Here is a 24560-nt window from a genome sequence, read left to right as displayed (position 1 = left end):
GTGTTGTCATCAAAAAGAGGAAATTACCTCCACTCCCAAAATGAGTAGACTATGGAAGGCTGCTTATAGATGTCTCACAAGGCTGCAGCTGGTTCCTTGTTCTCCTTTCTTTATTCAAAGGCCAAAGATACTGTAATCCATCAAGATCATTATGAGAAAAGAAATCAAAGAGGTGCATTTAGTTTTTTAGATTATGTGAGTCTGAACCCTAGAACAATAAGCAAATGGTGGCAAAGTGGTTGAAGTGTCTCACTGTGATTCCAGAGCTCATGCCTCTGGCAAACCCATCCTGCATGCTGCAGGATGATCCTTGGCTGTAGCTGATCACACAGGTCGGACAGGTGATGGGAGCAGGAGGATCTCAGTGACGTTGCTTTTACGTATATGTTTCCGGGTGTGTGCTAGCTCCACTGAGCAGCCTAGGTTTGGCAAGAACTCCAGCAAGACTGCAAAACAGGTGGTGCCAGTACGCTTGAACTTGAATGGAAAGGTAGCCCTGAGACCGGGGGGCTTCTCATTTCGGAGGGCTGAGAAAAGGCCTCCTGAGAAAGCACCTGATCCTTTTCCAAGAGGCGGGGATATGCCATTCTTCCACCCAGAGTGTCACCTCTAGGCAAACCCCTCTTTCCGTCTTTGCTCTGGAAGGGAACTGAGGAGTACGATGTAGGGACAGCCAACATCATCCTGCTGTATCAGCTGCAGGCAAAGCCCGATCTGCGCTTCCGGAGAGCGGAGAGCCGCTGGCGAGGGGGAAAGGAGGCAGACGCGCCCGCGGTGCGGCACTTTCTGCCGGCGGATGGTCGGTCCCAGCGCGACCCCCCCCCCATCCCCCGCCTCCGCCGCCGGAGCCTGTCCCACGGCGGCCGTGCATGAGCCGGGCTGACGGGCAGGGACTGCACCCCGGTGTCCCCCCGTCCCCCCCGGGCCGTCCTCGCCGGCGGCGCACAGCCCCCCGCGCCAGGCACAGCCTCGCCCCGCGCCCCCCGGCTCCCCGCCTCATCTCGGGGGGCGGTAAGGCTTCGGGCGCGGCGGCCTTCTTCCGCCACCTGAATCAATTCATCCGGATTTTCTACCTGCAACTTGTTCGGTTGGGGCTGTTTGCGGGTTTTTGTCGGGTTTGCATTTTTGTTGTGGGTTTTTGGTTTTTTTTTAAAATCTATTTGGAAGTACGGGAGCGGAGGGCGAGCAAGCCCCGAGTGACTCGCCACAACCCCCCTGCGGGGCGAGGGACGCTGCCAGCCGCCACCTCCCCGCTCCCAGGGTGTCGTCCCGTCCCCCACCCCCCGCCCCGCTTTTCTCCCCAGCCCGGGACGCAGCGGGGAAGCCGCGGCTTACGGAGGTAGGTTGGGAGGCGGCGGGGGGCTGGCCGGCTGCGGGAGAAAGGCCGGCGGAGGGCCGGGGGAGGCCCAACGGCCGCCGCCCCGCTGAGGCGAGGGGCTCCCTGCCGCTCGTTTGTTTGGTTTTTTTTGGTTTGTTGTTTTTTTTTTGGGGGGGGGGGGGGGGTGGTGGAAACTCGGTGCTTTCTCGCAAATCGCGGTCGTTGTGTGAAGCTTTCTCAGCCGGCACGACGGTCCGCTGAGGGAAAGCTCCGCGGTTCAGCCGCTGGTTTTGGGGGGCCGTGCGCTTGTTTTTACTTCATTTCTCCTCCGAAGGAAGGCCCGTGGAAACCTCCCCGCAGGTTTTCATTGCGGGTTTTAAAATGCTGCGGGTGTTGGGGTTTGGGTGTTTTGTTTTTGGTTTTGGGTTTTTTTTCCCCAGCACTTGAAATCAACACTGGCGCACAGACCACTTCTAAAATAAATGCTAATGCGTTTGTATCTCTCCAGTTATAGTGTGAAGAAAGATATTTATGGTGCTTGCCTACCCACCCTATGAACAAACAGGTCAGTACCTAAAGTAAGTGGGTTTGATGCTTCAAGTAACTTGGGAAAATGAATTTCAACATGCAAGATGCACTGTCATTCATACATATATGTATTTAACCTAGTTAAACTCAAAACGTTGGTGGCATGCAGAAGTTTAGTCCATTTTCCTTTGCAGGCAGGAACTCCTTTTGCTTGACGTAAGGTTTAGAAAGTGATCCTTCTAATATGCTCCTGTGTGGCCCAGTGTACTTAATTGGGTGTGGAAAATACATATTTATGCTGTTTCTTGCTTCAGGATGATGTTGTTTTAATAATGGAATGCAGCTACTTTTTGATACATCATTAAAATCTTTTATTTGGCTTTTTGCCAACAAGTGGGCAATGTTAGCAAGAGTTACTTATGTTACAACTCTCTTTAAACTGTGGAGCATCAATGCCTCTGGTAATTTTCTCTTAAAACTGGCTGATGATTAAGATAATAAAGCTATTACCAAGCCAAGACAAGAAAGTATTGGAAGAGTAGATTGGTAGCAAACAAGGAGCCCATATAGATTTAGAAAAGGGGTTTAATGAGTGTAAAAAATGACATTCTGGAAGTGAGATGTGTCAGGCTGAAATGAAGAGTTTCCAAAAGCCAGTCTGAGTTAGATTTCACAACAGAAATCAGAAGACAAGGAAAGCGGCAGCAGTGGGCAAAGCTTAAGAGTGTAGCTAGTTCCAGAACAAAACAAGTAACTTGCTTCTTTTTGGAATGTTAACATCGATATTGGACCATGGGTACACAGGCTGAAGAACCCATGGGGTTTAGAATATGGAAACTTTGTGAAGAAGCATTTGTTCTGCCTTCTCCCTCACCCCTCCAGCTCTGGTTGGAGCTAAGGAGCAGACCGTGTGTTGCAGGTACAACAGGGCTGACCCAGTGTGCTGTGGCTGTGGACTGCAGAACAACTTTTAGCTCCTGCCCTCAGCACAGATTGGCATTGGCAGTTGCTGAAACAGCAGGGCAGCCCTGAACAGCCACTGGTATATTCCATGGTCAGTATGGAAGAATTAGGAGATGGGAGTTAGGATAGATCATGCCAGGCTAACTTGATATTTCTGTGCAAAAACAACTGGTTTCTGAAAATGAGAATGACAGGAAAGTTCTCATTTTTGTGTTCCTCTGACACTTCTAAGCTTGCTGTCTCCCACCAGCCACCTTTTTTCTCCTCGACCCGTGTGGAGCATAAGAATTTTTGATACGGGGATTGTCAGTACTCAGAGGTACTGAAAGGCCCTTTGGGGTGAAAAGCTGCCTGGCCAGAGGCATGCAAAAATAAAGGATGAACAGAAATTACAGGAGATGTAAACCATATTTGAATTCTAGGAAACCTTTCTAGAGGATATGAACGTATAAACAGCCTTATCGTCAGTATGCACGTTTCATGTCACCTTTGGGTTTGCCTAACATAACTACATGTTAGATTTGCTTAGATTTAGTAACTATTCATCACAAGATCTGTGAGTTAACTGTATATTTTATATTTTATGTGTTGAGTGATAATAATAGGCTCCGCATTAATATGCACACACACGCACACAAACATACTTCCTGAATACATCAGCAGTTAGAAGAAAAATGCCTACTTTAATGTTCTTAAAACCTCCTTTATTTCTTGCTGAAGCAGCCTATGTCTATTATAGACACTGACCTTGCATCTCTGGCAGAAACATCCACCTGTACTCAGCAGCCGCCAGCATTGTGTCTATGGCTGTGATTGTGTCTATGTTGTAGGTGTGCATGAGATCCTTGAGTGTGCACTAGCCCCAGCCTGCCCATTGCTCTCATTTCCTGAGGGAATGGGAGATGGTGAGCATGCATCTACATGTAGGCACTGTGGGAAATGAGCAGACTGGCACCTGAGGGTGGAATCTGGCATCACTAGCATGACAATGTAGACACCCCCCTTCTAATAAAAAGTTAGTGGTGGCAAAACACCAGGCAGTTCTTGAGGAAAACACAGAATTTTCATGTAGTGTAATCTAGTTGACGAAATGAGATTTTTTGAGGAGTCTCAACTGATTCAGGGCTTCAGGCTTTAAGACAGAATCACTGAATCCTTTCACATTCCTTAAGCATTTCCCATTTTGTTGTTTCAGAATGCTCACCAGAACCCCAAGCGTTGTTGCCCAAGTCTTCCTTCTTCTAAGCATAGTTCTTGTCATTGTTATTGCAGTGATTCAGTTAAATCAGCAACAGATCCTCTCCCCAGGGCTTAAGGTAAGTTTTAGAATACCCAAGGAAGGAGAACAATGTTTTGAACTGATATTTAATGATGTTCCTTTCTAAACTAATTGTTGTGGGGTAATTCAAATAAGCTGTTGTTTAATCACATCTTTATCATGGGAAAACTGAAGCTGAGAGAAAAAGAGAATTGGTCAAGATCACAGAGTCAGAGGAAAAGCATTCCTTGATTCCCTTTCTGTAATGCCCACCACACAATGTCTTCTCCAGGACTGAAAGGCCAAGCAAGGAGAAAATGCCACTGCTTTTTTATTTTTTGCCGGAGATTGGAAGTAATTTTAAAATAATTTTGAAGTGGGAAATACCTGGAGTTTAAATTCTGCCCCCAAGCACAGCTAGGAATTTCATGCTGAAATCTTTGCAAACTGCTCCTGTGGATCAAAAGCATTTGGGCTGTAAGTGTGCACTTTATGATTTACCACATGTTGGGACTTGCTGGATATTAACAGAAGCAACGTAGATTCATGAGGAGGGGCAGAACAAACTGGAAAAGACAAACTGAAATACTCTGGAATTTGGGCTTTACCTTGAGCTGCTGGAGTATGTGTGCACTTATTCTTCAGTGAGATGTACACAATTGAGGACAAAGCTGTAGAAATTAGCCTTCTAGAGAGGCTGTGCAGTCTGGCATTTTGAGTTCTTTGGTTTTTCTCACGATAGCTACAAGCATATAAACCTTGTCAGATCCATTTTTGAAGTCCTTTCTACCTTTCCCTCTGCGTATGTATTTAACTGGATAGTTCACATACTGATGGTGATAGGCTAATGTCTCATTACACTTCATGGGATTACAAACACCTTTGGCTTTGTCTGAATCATTTGGTGGTGTATGAGTCAGACAATGGGATAAAACTGTATTCTGATACCAGTTTTATGTGTTTGTGTGGTGTGGCAGGGTGTGTGTGCTGGGATCTTGCATGGGGACACAATGCCTCAAGCTTACTCCCTGTTATGCCCCAAACTGCTTGCAGCTTGCAGCAGCCTTACATCCTGCCAATTTTCATGCAAGGCAAGGCTGGACTGACACGTAGGCTGAAGCCACTATCTAAAAGACAGCCTACACATCACTTGTGTTTGTCATTAGTTCAGTTACACATTCAGAATAAAATTGTCTACCTTACTCTTTGAGCAAACCATCTGGAGCTGGTTGAGGTCAGGAGGTCTGCTTCCTGAATCACAACAGCTTCATGGCTGGTCCTGGAGGAAGACTGGTGGTTTCTCTGCTAGGTGCCTTGGCTTTAAATTCCTTTTTGGGCTGTAAGCCTGCCAATGCAGAAAATCCCAGCTGATATGGAGGACCCTGTGTTTGGTTCCTGAGACTCTGCGTAGTCCTCAGTGAGTGATTAACACTTGCAGGAAGTAATTCTTCAGGAGCAGAGGGAGGACTTTCGTATGCCAGTGTGAAATCCTCCAGTACTTAGTTGATATGATGGAGCCTGGAAAAGGCAGTGTCCTGAAGTTAGTGATTGATTAAAATTAAATATGGCAGTAACATGATTAAAACAGACTTACTCTTTGTAAATGGCCTTGTTCTTCTTCTGGCTCTTCTCCATGAAACCAAAGCAGCAACTGAAGGATAACTGGAGTTTGTGTTATCTGCTTCATAATAGCTCTTTCCCAGAATGCGCATTTAGAGCATCCAGGTTCGTTCCTTTGTGGCACAAGAGATAAATTATCTGCTACGCCACTGATGTTTTAAAGTGTTGTTGCAGAATTAAATATTTTCGTTCCTTGGTGGTTGGGTATCTGAAGATTCAGCCAGTGATTTGTGAAGGAAGGACCTGTCCATGTGCATGAGGCTGAGGCACTGAAAGAACTTATGACTCATTGGCACACAATGTGAAGTCAGAAGACTGATGAAGAGAGCACAAACATCCTTAGTGACATAGTTTGTGAAGTCCAGAATTGTAAATGATGCTAGCTCTGAATGTAATGAGCTTTTGTTATAGTGGTTTGATAGTAGTATCCATGGAGCCTTTCACCTTTTAGTTGATCAGGGGAAGTATCACCTGGATAAATATAAATTTTCATTATCTAACAGTCCTCTAGGAAACAGACTAGACTGGTATTGCTGGTAGTTCTCTGGAGGCCAGGAGTTTGTAGGATTACAGTGGAAGCTGGGAACTAATGAGGTGTGGAAGCTGAATGGTTTGCCACCTGAAGCAGTGATCTTTCTCAGTCAGACCTGAGGCTCCCCAGGGAGGCAGTGGGATGAAATTTATTGGCCTGCTGCAGGGGCTTTTACTGCTTTGCAGCTAGATGGAGGCTTTCATTTTTCAGTATTGTCAGGCTCCTGGGCATCTGTCTTTTTTTAAAGAAAAAAGTTGACAGAAAAATGAACCCTACACTGTGATTCCTACCAATTAGATGACTTTGGAAGAGGGGGCCAGCTAAACGTCCTTTCAGTGGTCATAAAGAGGTGTTGTGGTTTAACCCCAGCCAGCAACTAAGCACCATGCAGCTGCTCACTCACTTCCCCCCCACCCAGTGGAATGGGGGGGGAAATCGGGAAAAGAAGTAAAACTCATCGGTTGAGATAAGAACAGGTTCATAGAACAGAAAGGAAGAAACTAATAATGATAATAATAACAATAATAAAATGACAATAATAATAATAATAATAATAAAAATAAAAGAATTGGAATATTCAAAACAAGTGATGCACAACGCAATTGCTTACCACTCGCCGACCAATGCCCAGTTACTCCCCAAGCAGCGTTCCCTACCCAGGCTAACTACCCCCAGTTTATATACTGGGCATGACATCCCATGGTATGGAATACCTCTTTGGCCACTTTGGGTCAGCTGCCCTGGCTGTGTCCCCTCACGACTTCTTGTGCCCCTCCGGCCTTCTTGCTGGCTGGGCATGAGAACCTGAAAAATCCTTGACTTAGTCTAAACACTACTTAGCAACAGCTAAAAACATCAGTGTGTTCTCAATATTATTCTTGTACTAGATCCAAAACATAACACTATACCAGCTACTAGAAAGAAAATTAACTCTATCCCAGCCAAAACCAGGACAAGAGGATAAGCAAAACTGTGGTTTTCTTCCCTTCGTGCAGTTTGCCTTCCTAGTTGCTACAGTTTTCTGCTGCCATAAAAGATGGGAAAGGGGAAAAACTGGTCTGGTGAGCAGTAGAATGGGATGGAGAAACCTGTCCTTCAATCCCACAGAGAGTCCAGGTGACCTGGGACAAGTCACTTAAATATTTCTCATTTATTTCATAAATAAACATGGGGTAATGTTGATTGTCTTTCCCTCTTTGTTGTCTCACACTCTGGCACAACCTGTTGTCAGTGGCAAACTCTCAGGTGGACTGCCCAAACCACTCAAAGGGAGAGGTTTATGGGGCAATTAGAAAAGAACCAGAATGTTACATCATTCTCACTGTGGACTATTATGTACTTTACCTCTTTGCTTGTAGCTTCATGGATCCCTTGTGCATCCTTGAATCTAAAGCCTGTGCTTAAGTATCAAACCCTTCAGTGTGTAGCCAGCGTAGCTGGGATAATGGGAAATGAACTTGCTGCAAAATCAGGTCATAACACAGTGTTATCTATGTGTCGGTGTGGATTCTGAACCTGATGCTGAAAGGAAATGAGCATTCTCCATCCCCACTGAATTCATTATTGAAGATATGTAGTATGTTCTTTGTTTTGCAGCCAGATTCATTCTGTGCTTGGCTGTTGGATTCATGCCTAAGCGCCTAACGCTAGAATTAATCTCTCTTGTAAATATACTGTGCATACATTTTCTAAAGTGTTTGATGGTGCAAAGAAGTACAGCTGCATATGGGCCTTTAAGCTGTCACTGTTTGTTTCTTGATCTAATGGCGTTGGTTTTTTTTCTCCCCAGTACGGAATAGTCGTTGATGCTGGATCCTCTCGGACTACAGTCTATGTCTATGAATGGCCAGCAGAAAAAGAAAATGACACAGGAGTAGTAAGCCAAACCTTCAAGTGCAATGTGAAAGGTGAGCTCAAATGGAAGTTCCTTATTTCTTTCTAGCCTCCAAGAAGAGGTTAACTGGAAGCTTATATAGTTTTTTTCTGCTGTGTTCCCTTTTCAGTGCTGGGAAGCAAGAACTGTTGAGACTGTGTCTATATCTGTCAGCATCAGTCCTTCTCCTACTGATACAGCAGGGTGCTCTAATCTGCAATGGAGAGAGGAAATTTCAGCTAAACTGGATTTACTCCATTGCAGTGCATGATTGGCGCAGACAGAATTCTATCTACAGGGAATCAGGCCCTGTAAATGTTTAGTCCTTGTGCCCTGAAATAATTTATTTTAAAAGGAAAGTATAAAATATATTTAAAAATAGCTTGGAATAAAAAATCTTTGAGAAGAATGGGGATCTAGCCCTTGTTAGATGTTAGCCATTAATTTTGATGGAGGCAAAAATGGGTGTCACCTATGCTATAGGTGTTTGACAAATTAGTTTTTATTTTCCGGAAGCCTTAGTGATGTTTAAAAAAAAATAACCTTTGCTGTTTGAGTAAGGTTTCCTAGAGAAACAAGGCTTATGCAGTTCATCTGTAATTGTTCTGTAATTAGTTGGAAAGAGGCAACCAAGGGGAAATTATGAAAGGCGTGCGGAAGGTGAACAGGAAGAGCTTCTCCTTACTACAGAACTAGGGAGCATCTAATAAAATTATCAAGTAAAATAGCTAAATTGCAGAACTGTTTCTGACAGGATGTCATAGTTGTATCAAATATGCAGGTCTGGCCTTTGGCTCAGGAAGATCTATAGTTGTGCACTGCTAGAAGGTGTCCATGACAAGTACCACTGGCTACCTGCCTTGTCTTTTATATGAGGTTTTGCACTGATTCCTCTCAGAGGGAGGATGCTGGACTAGACTGACTTTTGCTCACACTCTGATATGATTAAGTATATGTTCTAATAGCTTGTTCTGGATTCCTTCATAATAGCTTTTGAATCTCTTAGTCAACTTCAGTGACATTTGACTAAGCTTTCAAAGATACCAAAGGTCCATACATTTTGTAGAGACAGGTGGCCAGGCAGGGGAAATAAATCCACATTATTAAACAGTAGCTAGACCACAAGGGATTTCTACAGGAAGCCAGACTTCATAAATTCTGCTTGTCTGAGTAATTAACTTTAGCTTGTCCTCTAAAATACTGACTTCAGCAGTACTGCTTTGTTTAGTGTACTGGTTTGGGTTTGCAAGTTAGGTAAGAGGAGAAGGTAGGGCAACTCAGGAAGTCTCAGTGCAGATTTTGTTATCTCTGATAATAACTTGATAATAACTGTGGCATTCAAAGATAATTTTTCCCTTTCCTTCTCTCTTAGTCATGATCATGCAAAATCCTGCATCCCTCTTTGTGTCTGGAAGTAGATGCTGGAGATGTAGCCATAGAAGTCCATGAGTAACTAGGAAATGAGTAGAAGGCAATGGTTTCTTAACAGCACCAACATTTCTGTTTTCAGCGTTAAATACATGTGTGGACATTCTTAGCAATTTTAGAACAAGGAAGGGAAAGCAAGTATAACATGCACAGAAATAATGCACTGTCATGTGCCTGGTGGTGGGTCCTTACAGACTGCAGGAATGGTGGCCAGCCTGCTGAAGTGGGGGCTGCACTCTGCTAGCTCATGTCTTGACTCATTAGGAATGTTGCCTTTAGGAATTCTGGCGTGAGAAAAATGCACAGAGAAACTGCATTGTTCTTCCCCGCAAAAAATGACAGAGGAGTACTTTGTGAATTTGTTTTAATTGGTTTAGATTTTGTTTTGCCTCTGGGGAATACAGAAAATTGTGAAATGAAGGAGTCCAAATTGCTGTGAACTGTTCAGGTCCAAAGGGGCCTTAACTGTAGTCAACCAAAGTACTCCTCATCCTCCAGTGTACAAAATCACCAGGGTTCACTGCTCCAGTCTTGGATGACTCTGCACTGGAGGAGACAGAGGGCTTATGGCTGGAGGCACTGGTGAATACATCTGTCAGTGTTTCTTTAGTGACCCTCTAACTATAGCCTTAAGCACTTACATTGGAGGATGGTTCTGGGCATACTGAGAGGCAGAGATTCACAGACCTGCTGAACTTGAAAGTCAAATGATCAACTACTCTTTAAGTTCCATGGTGGTTTTATGATTTCATTTCTGCCTTTATTAGGTACCTCTGCCCCTGTGTGTAGGAGCCAGCCCCAGATCAAAACCCTTTCTATATAGTGCAGTTAATCTGCCCTGGTCAGGCTCTAAGCATCAGCAAAGCAGGCAGTTGTCCTGAACAAAATGGTCACTGCCTTGTGACCTGCTCTGTTTGAACACTGGGAGATGGAGGTTGCTGCCACCAAGGGAGTGTGAGGCAACAGCAACTGCCGAGGATGTAAAACAGCAGTTGCTGCTCTGTTTTCCTCTGATAACAGCTTTCCTTCCAGCTTTAGGCCTGCCTGTGCTAGGCTTAAGACTTTTAGAAAGTCTTACTCCAAACCAGGGCTGTTAACTTCTAATGATGACATGGTAATGTTCATGGTAATGGAGTGTGGAGTCTGTAAAGTCTTACCTATTTTTTCTTCTGTTTTTATCAATGCAGTGTGGCCAAACTTAAATGGTTTCTCATTTTAATTCCGTAAGAGCCAGCTTTTCTTAGCTTGGTATCAGGTTGTGAGAGAGATGCCTGTTACAGGAGAACTAGATGGAATTCTGGCACAGTTGTTCTCTGTGGGGCAATGGCTTCATGGGAATGCCTGGATTTCTCCCTCTGCTACTTCCTCAGCTAGGAAATTTTAGTAAGGAATGTTTTTATTCACACCCAAGTTGAGCCTTAACAAGTTGAGGTCCTGCTGGTCCTTGGAGTGTTGAGCAAGGGAGGAAAGATTTTGATGTTAATTGTTCAAATAGTTATGCCTTGTGCAGCATGGTGAACTCTCATTCCTGCTACTTGAAGGCTTTGGAAACTTCAAAGCTGTGATATACTTAGTAGTTCATGCACCAGCCTAGAGTTGGACCTCTATGGCTTCAAGAGCCATTTGTGTGCATCTTGAAATTTCACCAGCAATTCCTTGCAGAAGCTTCTTTATTTTAGTTTCAGTTGAGAGCAGTGAGCTGTAGAGGTGCCATGGTGTCCACGACAGTTGCAGCAAACCCCATTAGAAAATCTTTGTCTTAGGTTATGGAAGGAGGGATTTTCTATACTTTAGCTGATCAGAGAAATTTTGCATCCATTAGACATGCTGTTTTCTACAGCATCTGCCATGAGTAAACCTATTTTCCTCATGAATATAGCACTGCTGTCATTGTGTTGTTACATGGTTGTACTGTATATCTTACTCTAGGTATGGTACTATAGGTGTATATGTATACACACAGAAATACAGGCAAGCAGTTTGCCAGTATCTTCTCTGTCTCACACAGCTGAGGCAGTCACTACATTGTTTATTCCTTAAGCACTCGTAGTTTTCCACCATCCTATCCTTGTTTGCAATTACAGGAGGGAGGGGGGAAATCTCTTTCTCTTAACACGTTTGCTAATTGGGCTAATTTGTAATTGGCAAAGCAGAATGAAATCAATCTACTTGTTCTCTTTTAGGCCCTGGTATATCCAGCTATGAGAGTAACCCTGGAGCTCTTGCCAAACCCTTTGATGACTGTCTGAATAAAGTCAAGGAGAGAATACCTGTTCATCTGCATAAAAGCACTTCTGTTTATCTGGGGGCTACAGCTGGCATGAGATTACTGAGGTATGGCAGAAATTTGCACTCCTCTGTATGCATACTAGCATAGCAGTCTGTGAAAACAGAATGTGAAAAATGTACTGGATGCATTTTTATCCATTGGAAATTGGCCATCTCAAAAGGAAATGGAGCCCAGCCAATTTAATTTAATTAACTTTTTTGATAGGGAAAGCGGGGCTGTATAAAAATCCTCTGTTATGCCATATTGAAAAGGAATGCTTGCTTTATTCTGGAGAAGGCAAGAGTTGAATTTTCTCTTCCATATCAGACTTAAAATTCAGTGTTATGTAAACAGATAATGTTTGTGCATATCCGTAAGCATCAAAGGTAGATTAAAGCTAGACACTGCAGAGTTTTCTGAGTGTGAATGTGGAGTAATGTGGCTTTTGGGGTCTGTCTGTGGCTTTAGGCCTGGCACAAACTGGCTTTTAATGTTTGTTCTGTGGCTAAACAGAGTGGGAAGAAAGACTCCAGGACTGTTTTAACCAGTAGCTGTCATATAAGCGCTTGGTTCACTAAAAAGAAAAGTACATATAAGAAACAAAACACCCATGAACTTGTATGATAAAGGGTGACGGTTGTACATAGTGGGGGAGTTACTTGCTGAAATGATGCTGGATACTTGGCTGTTCCCTATCATAAGCTTCACTTTTAGGGAAACAATGTCTGTTTTTTATTAGGTGATTGTAGGAGTTTTCTTGAGTTGCTAGTCAGTGAACAGTAAACATGAAATTGCCTTTCCAGATGCTCAGTGTCTCATGTTTTGTGAATTGCTTAGGTTGCAAAATGAAACGGCAGCCAATGAAGTCCTTGCAAGCATTCAAAACTACTTCAGAGCACAACCTTTTGAATTTAGGGGTGCAGAAATCATAACTGGGCCAGAGGAAGGGGTGTATGGATGGATAACAGCCAACTATTTAATGGGCAATTTCTTAGAGGTGTGTGGAAAAAACTGCATGCTTTTCTTTTCACTGTTTCTCTCTTACAAATGAGAAGTTTGAGAGGACATGCCTGTTAAAACATCATAGCATCATAGCCATAACTTCCATTTTGCACTGAAATACATAACAGGGTCTTTTTGTGGCAGCAATAGAACAAAGCAAACATAAATCAAAGAATGTGATGTTACAGGAATTTGGTATGGCAAAGGTAAAATTGTTGATCCACAAAACAGGACTCTTCCCTAAATGCCATCGGATGCCTTACCTAGAAACAGAAGCTGCATTGCTCTTAGATGCATTGGTATGTTAAGTGTGACAGGTGTTGATTGTCTTGACAGTGGTGCCAACTAAACATGTTTTCTTCTGCTTTTCTGTGACTTCCTCAGGTAGTTGCTGTCCCTGCAGCTCTACTGGTAAAGGACCTGCACAGCTTAGGGGTCTCCAAATTGTTTGGCAGTGTTGGCTCGCTTGTCTTAAGCAGAAAAGACTGAAGCAGTGAAGGTGGTTAAGTTGGTGTGGCCAAATGTGCCTCAGCTGAGCCAGAAATCACTCATACACAGTTCATTCCAATACTGCTGGCAAGCTGCAGGCTATGAGCAGTGGGCTGTGATACCAATATAAAGATACTTATGCCATCCTTGAACTCAGAATAGGGTTAGGCAGGAGACTCATAGCAGAGAGGGAGTCAAATGTGTTGGAAGATCCCTTTTTATATATAGATTTTCAGTATAATTTCATTCTCAGTAGAAGCTGTACCAAGATGATCAACAACTGCTCATCTGCATTCATGGCAGCAGTGTGCTGCCCTTAGCATTAACTGCACTTCTTCCAGATAGTCTTGCTAGGTTGAAAGAAATTTCAACCAAACCCCTGAGTATTGTTAGTTGTCCTGGTTGAATGGATCCTGTTAGATCATGGCAATTAATAAGCAGGAATTAGTTGTTGGTGATCTGAGTGATAGCTCATGGTGAATGTGTTGTTGACTCTTGCAAAGTTAAGAAAAATGGTATTGGAATCACACATTCTGGAACAGTTTTTTCTCATTGTGTGCGTTTCATGCAACAAAAATGATGTCATGAGGCTTCAGGGTGGTGTCAGTCTTCTACCACATGAATTTTAATAATCCAAATATCAAATTCCATATGGCAGATTCATAAGGACTACTGAAGGGACTGGAAGACACTGTGAAGCCAGTTTAGTATAGGGAATTGCATGAAGATCTATGTGTGGAATATCACTAGTAGGAGAGAGAAATTTTTACCATTCTTGTGACAGTAGGCTAAGAGTCAAATCCTGCTAGGGGCTGTTAATGGCAATCTTTTACTGTAGAATTTTCTTGTGAGTGTATTTGCTAGCCCATAAAGTTTCTTTTCCCTTCTTGTGCATACATTCATATCATTATGCTCAGTAAATAATATTACAGTAAATACTGAGATAGATAATCATAAAAAAATCTGTATTCTGCACTGTGACTGTGTAGATCAAGTACAGAATTTGGGGTATGTTTTGAGTAATAGGAAAAATGCCAGCTGAATGGATCAGATTTATTGCTACGACAGTTTCAGTGAAGGAAATGTGCAGATTATGGGTCCTTGTTCTTTCAACTTTGGAGCTTTCATTTGGCTTTTCTGTGGTTTTTTCACCCTATTTTCACTCTCTTTTTCTGTGTGATATCTTAATATTCTTTTCCTTTTATAATTCTTCCTGCCTTGAAATAAGTAAATCTTCATACTAATTCCATCCAGATTTGTGGGTATCTGGACTTCAATTCCCTGCATTCTAGTAGAGATATTGATCTGGCTAGTCCTGTGCTTTAATCATTGTGCTGTCCCCTGAGTTGAAAGCTACACTGCATTCCTTTTTCCGTCTTTCAAGATCATTTCACTCTGTGAAAGTACCTCCCTCTTATGTAAAAAAAATCTGCATTTTTCCTCATAGCTAAGATTTTTTTGAAAGGGTGCAGGACAAAGAGGGGGGGAAATCTCAAAAAGTTAAGAGTAGAAAAGCCTGAAGGGCGAACAAGCAGGTGATATTTCTAATTCGCCTTGGTTTTATTTTTACATGTAGAGAAACCTTTGGAGGACATGGGTCCGCCCTTACAGAAAAGAGACTATGGGGGCACTGGATCTTGGAGGAGCTTCCACTCAAATTTCATTTATCCCAGAGGACTCTCAGGAGAACTTCAATAGCACCTTGCCAGTGAAGTTGTATGGTTACAACTACAATGTCTACACTCACAGCTTCCAGTGCTATGGGAGAGATGAAGCTGAGAAAAGGCTTTTAGCATTGCTGCTCCAGGTCTGTTTAAGACCCTTTGCTATGTTGGTCTTGCAGGTGTTCAGTAATTGTCTGAGCAGGTTCTTAGCCTTGTGTTCGCTTCCCTTTGGTGGAGTTTGGAGACCCCAATAAGAGCTCTTATGTGCTTAGTTGTGAACAAATGCACTTAGGTTTCATACAAAGACCTTCATATTTGTTAAAAATTGGTGAGAGTTTTGCACCATTTGGCAAAAAGGCCCAACTAGTCCTGTAAGTGTTCTGCTGATCTTGCCAACGATTTTTTGAGAAAGGAGTATCTATGACTTAAAATGGTCAGCAATGTTGTACTGATTGGCCATGACAGAGAAGAAAACAAAAATACGTGCATATGTGGTTTAAAAAGATTCCCATAGTTATTGTCAAATTAGGTCTTTCTTGCTTTTGAGTAGCCTTTATTGTTTGGGGTTTTTTGTTTTTGTTTTTTTTCCAGAAATCAAACACCGGTTCCAATGTGGATAATCCATGTTACCCTCAGAATTATAATACTGTATTAATGATCAAGTACTTCTCTGGCAGCCTTTGTACACAGTCTCTGAGACCAGCAAATTACTACCCAAACCAGCTTGTGAACTTCCATGGAACAGGAGACCCAGGTCTGTGCCAGGAGATGGTTTCTCTATTGTTTAACTTCACTGCTTGCAGAGACAGAGAAGACTGTCCATTTAATGGAATACATCAGCCAAAAGCTAAAGGGAATTTTGTGGTAGGTTTGCAAACACAGCATTTCTTTTTGAGTTTGCTTGCTTTTGATTTCCGTAGTTCTGAAAGTAACAGACCTGTCATCTACTCCTTTTCTATAGGCTTTCTCAGGATTCTACTATACAATTAATGCTTTGAATTTATCTGGGCACTTTTCCCTAGCTGAATTCAATTCAAGTATGTGGTTTTTCTGTTCACAGAGCTGGGCACAGGTAAGTAGGTTGGTTTTTTTGTTTGTTTGTTTGTGGGGTTTTTGTTTTGTTTTGTTTTTTTCTTTTGTATCTGTAAAAGGGAAATATAAAAAGAATATGGACTGGACAAGTATTCAGAACTTTTCAGAAGGTCTCTATCAACCTCAGTGTTTGTTTTCCCACTACGCTTCAAACCATGTAGTATTTTTAGCATGGTTAAAACTTGGACTGGGTTTCAAAATTTCATTTCACAGTTTTAACCATGCTGTAAAGATGACATGGAAAATTTAGGAAACATAACATCCTTAATATTTTATGTGTGGTTTTATGTTTATTTTCATTTTTTACTGCATAAGCTGGATTACTGTCAGAGTCTTTCTAAATCTCCCTGTCTAGTTGTCCACAACTTTACTTGGTGTTTCTGAAAAATGCTAATCAATTCTAATTAGAATCCAAAGTATTCTCTAGGTATAAAAACCAAAAGCATTTGTCTTTCATAATTTACATGTTTTTAAAAAACCTTTTGCTTTCAGCTCCAGTTTATGCTGCCTAAATTTGAAGAAATATATGCTAGATCCTACTGTTTTTCAGCCAATTTCATTTATTACTTGCTTGTATATGGTTACAACTTCAATGCAGAAACTTGGCCACAGATACATTTTCAAAAGGAGGTGAGTAATAATCATTTCCTCTTACTGCTACTTTAATCCAAGGAAGTTTAGAAGGAGACAGAAAACACAGCAGCCTACAAAGATATAATGGTTGTAAACAGCTTTTGTAAATGATTGTCAAATGTCTGGCATATGCCAAAGCCACTTTTCAAGCCTCAGTAGCAATTTCAGCCTGGTTCCAGGGGTTGCAGCTTTACTTGAAGATGCTGCCTAGATTCTTTTAAAGAGCTTTAAGAAAGTATCAAATCATTGTGTTTTAGACTTTGCCCCAGTTTGTTGAAGTAGTGGCTTGCTCTAGGCAGTGATCTGCCTGAAACACCTCGTTGGTCAAGGTCAGTTTGAGCTAACCTTGCTGAGCTGGACAGGAGAACTCCCACTTTTCTGTCTGCTAGCAGAGCCTTGGGGGAACCAGCAGAGCCGGTTTGTAGTCAGTGAGTGGTGATGAAGCAACTAGGGCAGTTTTCATCCTCAGCTGACACATCCATCTGTGCCGTAATCTGGTTTTCTGGAATAAGAATGTATATCGATGGAGTATTGGCTTTTACTTGGTAGAGGCAGAAAGCTTACAACATTTCTGTAATAGCTGCATTTCTCTCTTCCCTGACGTCAGTTTTTCTCCTAAAAACCAGAGTACTTGGAACGAACTTGTATACGTCCATTCTAAAGCTACTGCTAAGAAATCTTTGCTTCCAAATCAGAAGGCATGGCCACTATCTAAGCTTGGCTGTTACATCAAGAAATGTGGACCCCACAGTGCTCTGTGACTCCATCCTTTCCTGTCTGCTACTGTACAGAGCCTTATTCTAAAACCTTGTCCCGGACTATCTCTTAATCTCCATACAGTTTGGAAATGCTTCAGCACTTGCATGCAAAACCAACAGAAGAATAGGTTGTAGATTTTCATGGAGTATTCTTAAATGCAGGGTATGCTGGCAGGCTGTGAATGAGACATCATAAGCAATGTTTTCTGAACAGTCATATCTATTACTGGTGCATTAAGGAATCAAGTAGGATTTTCTTGCCTTATTTTGTCTTCTGGTGGACAACCATTAGCAACTCTGGAGGAGTGTCCTAAGTTTAGGCCTTCTACCAGGAATCAGCATAAAGCTTACTTTGGGATCTTAATCTGGACTTCATGGGGGGTGGATTTGTCTCAATATTTAAATATATCCTGTATTGTCCCCAGCAGGTAGGAGCAGCCAAACAGAGCAACATTTTTCTGTATTTAGCCAAGACTATAAAAATACTGAGCAAAATAAAACCCCAAAAGGCTTACTTGAAATTAACACCTCTGTTACCTAGATGTTGCACTAGGGTAATCATGAAACTCCAAAAGGAAAACCTAGATTCTCTTAATTAGATCTGCCCCTACTAAAATAATAAGATCTAATGTTAACTGATCAGCTAAGCTACCCCAGAGATAGCAGCACAGTTTCTCCAAGAGTGGAGGGTGGGTTTTTTTGCCTATGCGAGGAGTATATTTCCTTTTAATTAGTGAACACAACCAGTGAAAAGAACCTGTTGCTGTAGCTTTCTTTTTATCAGTTAAACAAAAGGTATTAGGATATACACAACTACAAAAAGGACCAAATACTTTAGGCCCTTATGATCTCCTACAACCAGTAGCTGACTGCTTAAAACTGTTCATTAAAGACATTAAATCATTTATTAAAGTTCATCCCTCAACTTCATCATGATGCTTTTTTATACAAGAACAACAAAAGAGGTTTGGTTTCTCAAATTTGCTTTCCCAAATTTAAGTAAACTACTTATGGGCAGCCATTCAGGCAAACTCATCTCTGTAGGTGCAAAGTGGGATGACTTGTAATAAAGATGGAAAGTCAAATGAGTTTGGGAGAGCTGGTTGGTTGTAGAAGAACACAACTTCAGCTTTGTCCATCAGTAGTATACCCTAGAACTACCTGGAGTGATGGTGGTGCAGGCCCACTGAAGAAGAAAGTAACCTGTGGTAGAGCGTAAACCAAATACATTATCTTGTAGCTGGCCCTCTGTGCTAGTCCTTGTTTAATGAGTTCAACTGATTTCCTTTGAAATGCCCCCCATCCCCTTATTTTTTCACTCTGTTTAACAATACTTTGTTTGTTTTGTTTTGTTTTGTTTTTCCAAGTTGTGGTTTGATTTGCAGGAGGCAGTCATGTGTCCTTATATTTTATATAAATAGGCAAACCATTATTGGAGCCTGGGCATGTGGGAGGAGGACAAGGGACACTCTATCTTCACCCTTTGATCCTGTGCTTTTCAAGTGGCAGGATGATGATTTAATGAAAAAGGCAGTGGAAAATTCATAAACTCTGATGCTCAAATTGGAAGTGGGGAAACACAGAAAAGCAGGAGGACCATGGAGCAAATACAAACATACCCCCTTTGCTTTTGTTTCACCTGTTCCTACATAATTTTCCACTTACGTTTATTTTTTAAATGGAAGAGCCTAGTGCTGGCTTGTTTGCAAGCACAAAACCAACTGTGGAACAAAAGATGATATGTAGAGTTCCTGCTTTGGGGACTTTACTCTGGCGTCCTCTTTGTCCATGTTGGTGGGACTCTTTGTGGGGTTTTTTGTTTGCTTAAACTAAATAACTTCCTAGGATTTGGCTAAGATGAGGGGCTAATTCTAGGAATTAGCACAGTAGTGCTGATGGTTTTTTTGTTTGTTTTTGTAAAGTGTGTTTCTTGCACAGAGGATCCCATAACTGGCTGCCTGCATATATACCACACATCCTTGTACCCATCCATCTAATACATGTGTCCCACTTCTTTAGCCCAGTGACCAATTTTATTAGCTTCCTCTGGAACTACAAAAAAAAAGGTACTTTGAGATGGTTCTGTATCTTCTCTGTATACTCCACTAAAGTTTTCTCCTTGCTAACTTAAAGGGCAGTTGCCAGCATCAGCAGTTGAACTTCTGGAACCTCTTTTCTCTGACTGAAATGTGTATGGGAATACAGGACTTTTCTGTCTTTATTTCAGGTTGGTAACAGCAGTATAGCATGGTCACTTGGTTACATGTTAAGCCTCACAAACATGATTCCAGCAGAAGGCAAGCTGATCCAATTACCTCTGAAACCTTCTTTATTTGCTGGGCTCCTCGTCTTCCTCACAGCTATGGCATTGTTGTGTCTTCTCTTCCTTGTTTACTTGTGCATTGTATCACATAATCGGAAGAACATCAGTCATGTTGAACATGTATTTATTCCAGAATGAATGAACTTCATGAAAGACAAAAATTTTATAGTGCTATTAGTTGGACTTTATTTTTGAAAAAATGGAGGGCAAAATAAAGACAGGCAAAAAGACCTTGCGACCAGAAGCATAAATAGAGAAGAGACACAAAGGAATCTGTGATATGGTGAACTGGAGGGCTTTTGAAATATTTTGGCAATTGTTTCTATAAAACCAGATTGTTTGGTGTGCAGCAGAGAAAACATGGGTAGATAGGTCACCTTGCTTGACAAGGGATTAATAGCCTTTTCCTGCCAGGTATGTATTTTTTTGTTCATTAGCTCTGCGCTAACTGGTAAACTCAAGTGATGATGGATTTGATCATGGCGGTGGTTGTTTAAGATAAAATCAAACAAGTCGGTAGGAATTGTGGGAGGCGGGAACATGGCAGCTGTTCTTGTGTGCAGTGTTGACACTAAAAGCCCCCAGATAATCTAAATTCTGAAACTGGAACAAGCACATGGTAATGACAGGAACTGAAAGGAACAGCTGGGATAGAATTGTTTTTATTGCTGTTCCAAACAGATTGATCCCCACCACATAAAGGTGTAGTAAACTGCCAGTGCTTCTCAGGACTTTCAAGCCTGTCTTAAAACTGAGCTATATCTTTCAGTACCATGGAGATCTCAGAATGCCTCTGCTATGGTACATAAGATTTGCTTTGAAGGTGGAACAAAATGCTTTCATGCTTTAGTAACTGTACCTAAATTTAAATGTCTTGTAGTTACCTCCAGAAGCCACTAGGGTTTTCAGTGTCATTTTCTCAGAAATAATTTCACAGAAATACTTTTTGTAGGTTCTCCTACTGAAACACTGACCTGTATTCCTCACATATTGTTGATCTCAGACAGTCGCAGTCAGTACTGACTTGTCATGTACATATTATTTCAACTGCCTGGATAGAGTCTCAGACCTGGGACCTTCTGAAGCATTAACATGTTCAAAGCCAAGAGGAAATAGAAGCCAGTCTGCAAGCCAGCAGAACACCCTTTCTCTAGTGGGTTCGGGAACACATTGTTAGAACTGCAGTCATGACTGTAGTGCCTTGATCAGCCTTTCCACTGTCCTGGCCTCAGTGTTCCTTCAGCAGTGCTGGGATCTACCTAGCAGATGCTTCTGTCAAACACATTAACTCCAGAGCTTTCCTGGAAGTACTGCTGCCTTCATGCTCCAAAGAGCTGACTTCCTTGAAAGCCCAGGTACTCTTCACCAAACCTCTCATTCCCTTAAATCATAAGACTACAATTTTACCCACTGCTCGAGGAGTTCTTCACAGTCAGTGCCCCTTTTACCTGCCTGTCTTATATATAGCTTTGGTCTTCTTCAGCTGGCTTCTGAAATAACCCTTGAAAAACCCTCCTGCCCCATAATCTGCCATCTCTTCCCTTTTAATTCCTCTTAATATTGCTCTAACATGATCTGTGAAGCTGCAAGGGGAATACATCTGAAGGGCCTTAGAGTTAGCAGAAAGAAGGGATTGTTGTACTCTTCAGAACCTGCAAGAAGAGAAAAGAGCATCTCTGCTTCTCTTCCCTCCTCCCCTTCTATCATGTCCTTTCACCCAGATTCAGTACCTACATGGAGCTCTGTATTTCCCCAAATGTCTACAGATAGCTGCTGCCACTCACTTTAATACATTCCTCCTTTTCCGTCTTCTTGGGATCGCTTCCCTCTGTGTGTAGTTTCCCTTGCTTGCATCTTACCTCTCTGAAGGGGTGGTTATTCATTTTATGCATAGAGCTTTTCAGTGTGAGAAAGTAAAAACTAAAAGGGAAGTTACCACATTCAACATCTATTGCTAACAAGCTAAAGCCTGTGGGACTGCCTGAGTAGTGTTTCCACACAGGTGTGTTGCATGTAAGAGATCTACCTGTTGATGCATACACTCAAAAGTCAAGTTAACATTGGATTATGAATCCCAATGGCACATAATGTGATTGCTATCCCAACTTCATCTATTGCCTGTATTGATTAGTTTGTGAGATAGGAGAACAATGGCTAGTATTTTTACTCTTGAATAATATTTTCAATTTCTGTCTTTTTTTCTATATCACCTTCTTACTTTCAGGTTTGGTTTTGGGGATGGGGTTTTGTTTTCTTTTGTTTTTCACAGGCTAATAAGTGATTTGAAAGGAACTAAATATCTTTTCAAATGGGAAAAAAAAAAAAGGAAGAAAAAAGTTCGTGATTTTTCAAGAGGATCAGCAGTGAGGGCTTTGTCCCTTCTCTGTTGGTATACTACTCCATCCTGTCAGTCTTACTGGAGTAGCAGTACTTAAAATAAGGCAGAAGATATTACAAGATGATGAAATGTTCTGTGGCACCCAAGTTACATGTGATAGAACATAAAATTTAACTTCAGAATGCATGGACATTACAGAGGATGGCATGAGATAAAAGCCTTATCTTATTTTGTGTGATTGATCTGGAACTGCAGATAAGGGTAAAAAAAGACAGTCGGATGACACCATTAAAATGTTTTCTTCAGCTGCTAAATTTCTGCTGAAAACTATATTCTAGGATATTTACTTGCCCTACAAAACCTTTGCTTGTGAAGGGCAGGGCTATTCAGACATGGTTTTGCACAAACGGAACATGCTTGGAAGTTATTCTCCTTAGAGTTGGCAGCTAAAGAACAAGTAAATTTGTTCAAAAATCATTTGGACTTCCAGATGTATTTGGATAGAGCCAGTATCTGTTCAAAGAATGCCTTCCCTCCATGAATCGCCTTCTGTTCTCCTTTTCCAGTAGTTCCCTCTTCTCCCTATGTATATAATCTCTCTCCTGTATCACCAGGATACCCACCTGCTCAGTGTTATCTCTCCTGTTAGTTTCAGCTGGGAAAGCTGTAACTACTGCGAACTTCCAGCCAGGCAGTTGCACCACCATAGCTTATAGCTTCTTCCAAGCCAGCACCATGGCTGCAGTTCAGCATTACAGTAAAACAACACGGCTCGGACACACAGCCAGCTTTGTTACCCTTGGCTGTAGTGGGTTGCTTCTGGAGGGGAAGTGAGGCAAGGGGGATGGTAATGGCTTCAGTAACTATGGCTAAATCCTCCCCCAACTGTGAATCAGAACCAGATCAACGGGTGTAACATTGTCCTGTCATCTAGAGCTGAACAGATCCCTGGGAGAGCCAGTGTAGTGAACAGCATTTGGGAATGTGTACAAACTATAGGTCATTTATCTTTTTATACTCTTTACTGCCTGCTTAATAAAATTAAGTTGTGAAAAGCTAAGCCAAGTGTACTTTTTTATTTGCCCAATACCAATATTTTCATCCCGGTAGACAAGTAATAAGTAATTCTTATTAGAGGGACAGGAAATCTCTGAAATGCTTTTCTCAGGGATGGAAATTTGCAAGCTGCAAAACTGATCCTGCAAGATTCTGGAGTGGACAGTGCTCCTTATCTCCAGAATCCATATTCTCAGCAAGGAAACCCTGGTGGTTAAAACCAAGCCACTTTTCTGTTTTTTTTTTTGTTGTTGTTTTGTTTTGGTTTTTTATATATATATTTACACAACACTTATAAACACATATAAACAACTTCTACTTTTAAACACTGTTAATGTTTCACTCAGGGACACTGACACTTTATAGGGCTTCTTTCAGGTTCACTGCCATAATGTCAACCTGAAAGCTTATGTGCCAAAGAGAAGCAGCAATTCCCAGTTATCACAGGCAGTTGATTGAGATACAGATTCGTTAGAAAAAGAACTGTTGGGCATTAGGAATAGGGACAGGATTATGTAATATGAAAATCCTCATCTATGGAGAAGCAGCAAGAAATTAATCCACCAGAAGAAAGAGATGAGAAATGGAATGCATATGGACGTTTCTCAAGGGGGGGGTGGAGTGACAAACTTCTCCTAAAGCAATATGCAAACTTGGCAGAAGAAAACAGTAACTTGTACTGCATGGCATGATTCAGCATTGATAAGATCAGTTTAGAGGACAGAAAAGTTAACAACGCTGAGTATGGTAGTCTACCATACCCAAATTTGGGGAGTTTTTATTCAATTTTTAAATTCAATTATTTCAGGAACAATGTGTGTTCACTTGGATGGCAGTGAAGTCTGTGTATCACAAAAAGTGCTCACCTGTACATAATTTGAGTGTTTTTCTGTGTAGTAAGAGGAAGACAGTATCTAGTTATTTGCTCAGCAACTGTCGTGGTTTAACCCCAGCCAGCAAAGCACCACACAGCCGCTCACTCCCCACCCAGTGGGATTTGGGAGAAAATTAGGAAAAGAAGTAAAACCCATGGGTTGAGATAAGAACGGTTTAATAGAACAGAAAAGAAGAAACTAATAATGATAATGATAACACTAATAAAATGACAACAGCAATAGTAATAGGATTGGAACATACAAATGATGCGCAGGGCAATTGCTCACCACCCACCGACCGACACCCAGCTATTCCCCGAGGGGCGATTCCCCACTCCCCCTTCCTAGTTCCTAAACTAGATGGGACATCCCATGGTATGGAATACACCATTGGCCAGTTTGGGTCAGGTGCCCTGGCTGTGTCCTGTGCCAACTTCTTGTGCCCCTCCAGCTTTCTCACTGGCTGGGGATGAGAAGCTGAAAAATCCTTGACTATAGTCTAAACACTACTGAGCAACAACTGAAAACATCAGTGTGTTAT

At 41.9% G+C, this 24560-nt stretch overlaps 1 protein-coding gene across 1 annotated transcript; it reads left to right on the top strand.

Annotated features, from left to right (window-relative positions):
- Window positions 1-869: 869 nt before the first annotated feature.
- Window positions 870-23220, top strand: ENTPD3 (ectonucleoside triphosphate diphosphohydrolase 3). The gene is made up of 11 exons (XM_075022506.1): window positions 870-1115; window positions 1833-1883; window positions 3982-4125; window positions 8009-8126; window positions 11704-11854; window positions 12627-12786; window positions 14857-15087; window positions 15536-15808; window positions 15906-16016; window positions 16529-16666; window positions 19655-23220. Exons 1-11 carry the CDS (start codon window positions 870-872, stop codon window positions 19886-19888), a joined length of 1857 nt encoding a protein of 618 aa, XP_074878607.1. The 3' UTR covers window positions 19889-23220.
- Window positions 23221-24560: the final 1340 nt, after the last annotated feature.

Source organism: Buteo buteo, chromosome 2 (genome assembly GCF_964188355.1).
Source record: "Buteo buteo chromosome 2, bButBut1.hap1.1, whole genome shotgun sequence".
NCBI lineage: Eukaryota > Metazoa > Chordata > Aves > Accipitriformes > Accipitridae > Buteo > Buteo buteo.
Note: the sequence above shows the minus strand (reverse complement) of the source record. Positions and strands in the feature narration are given on the sequence as shown.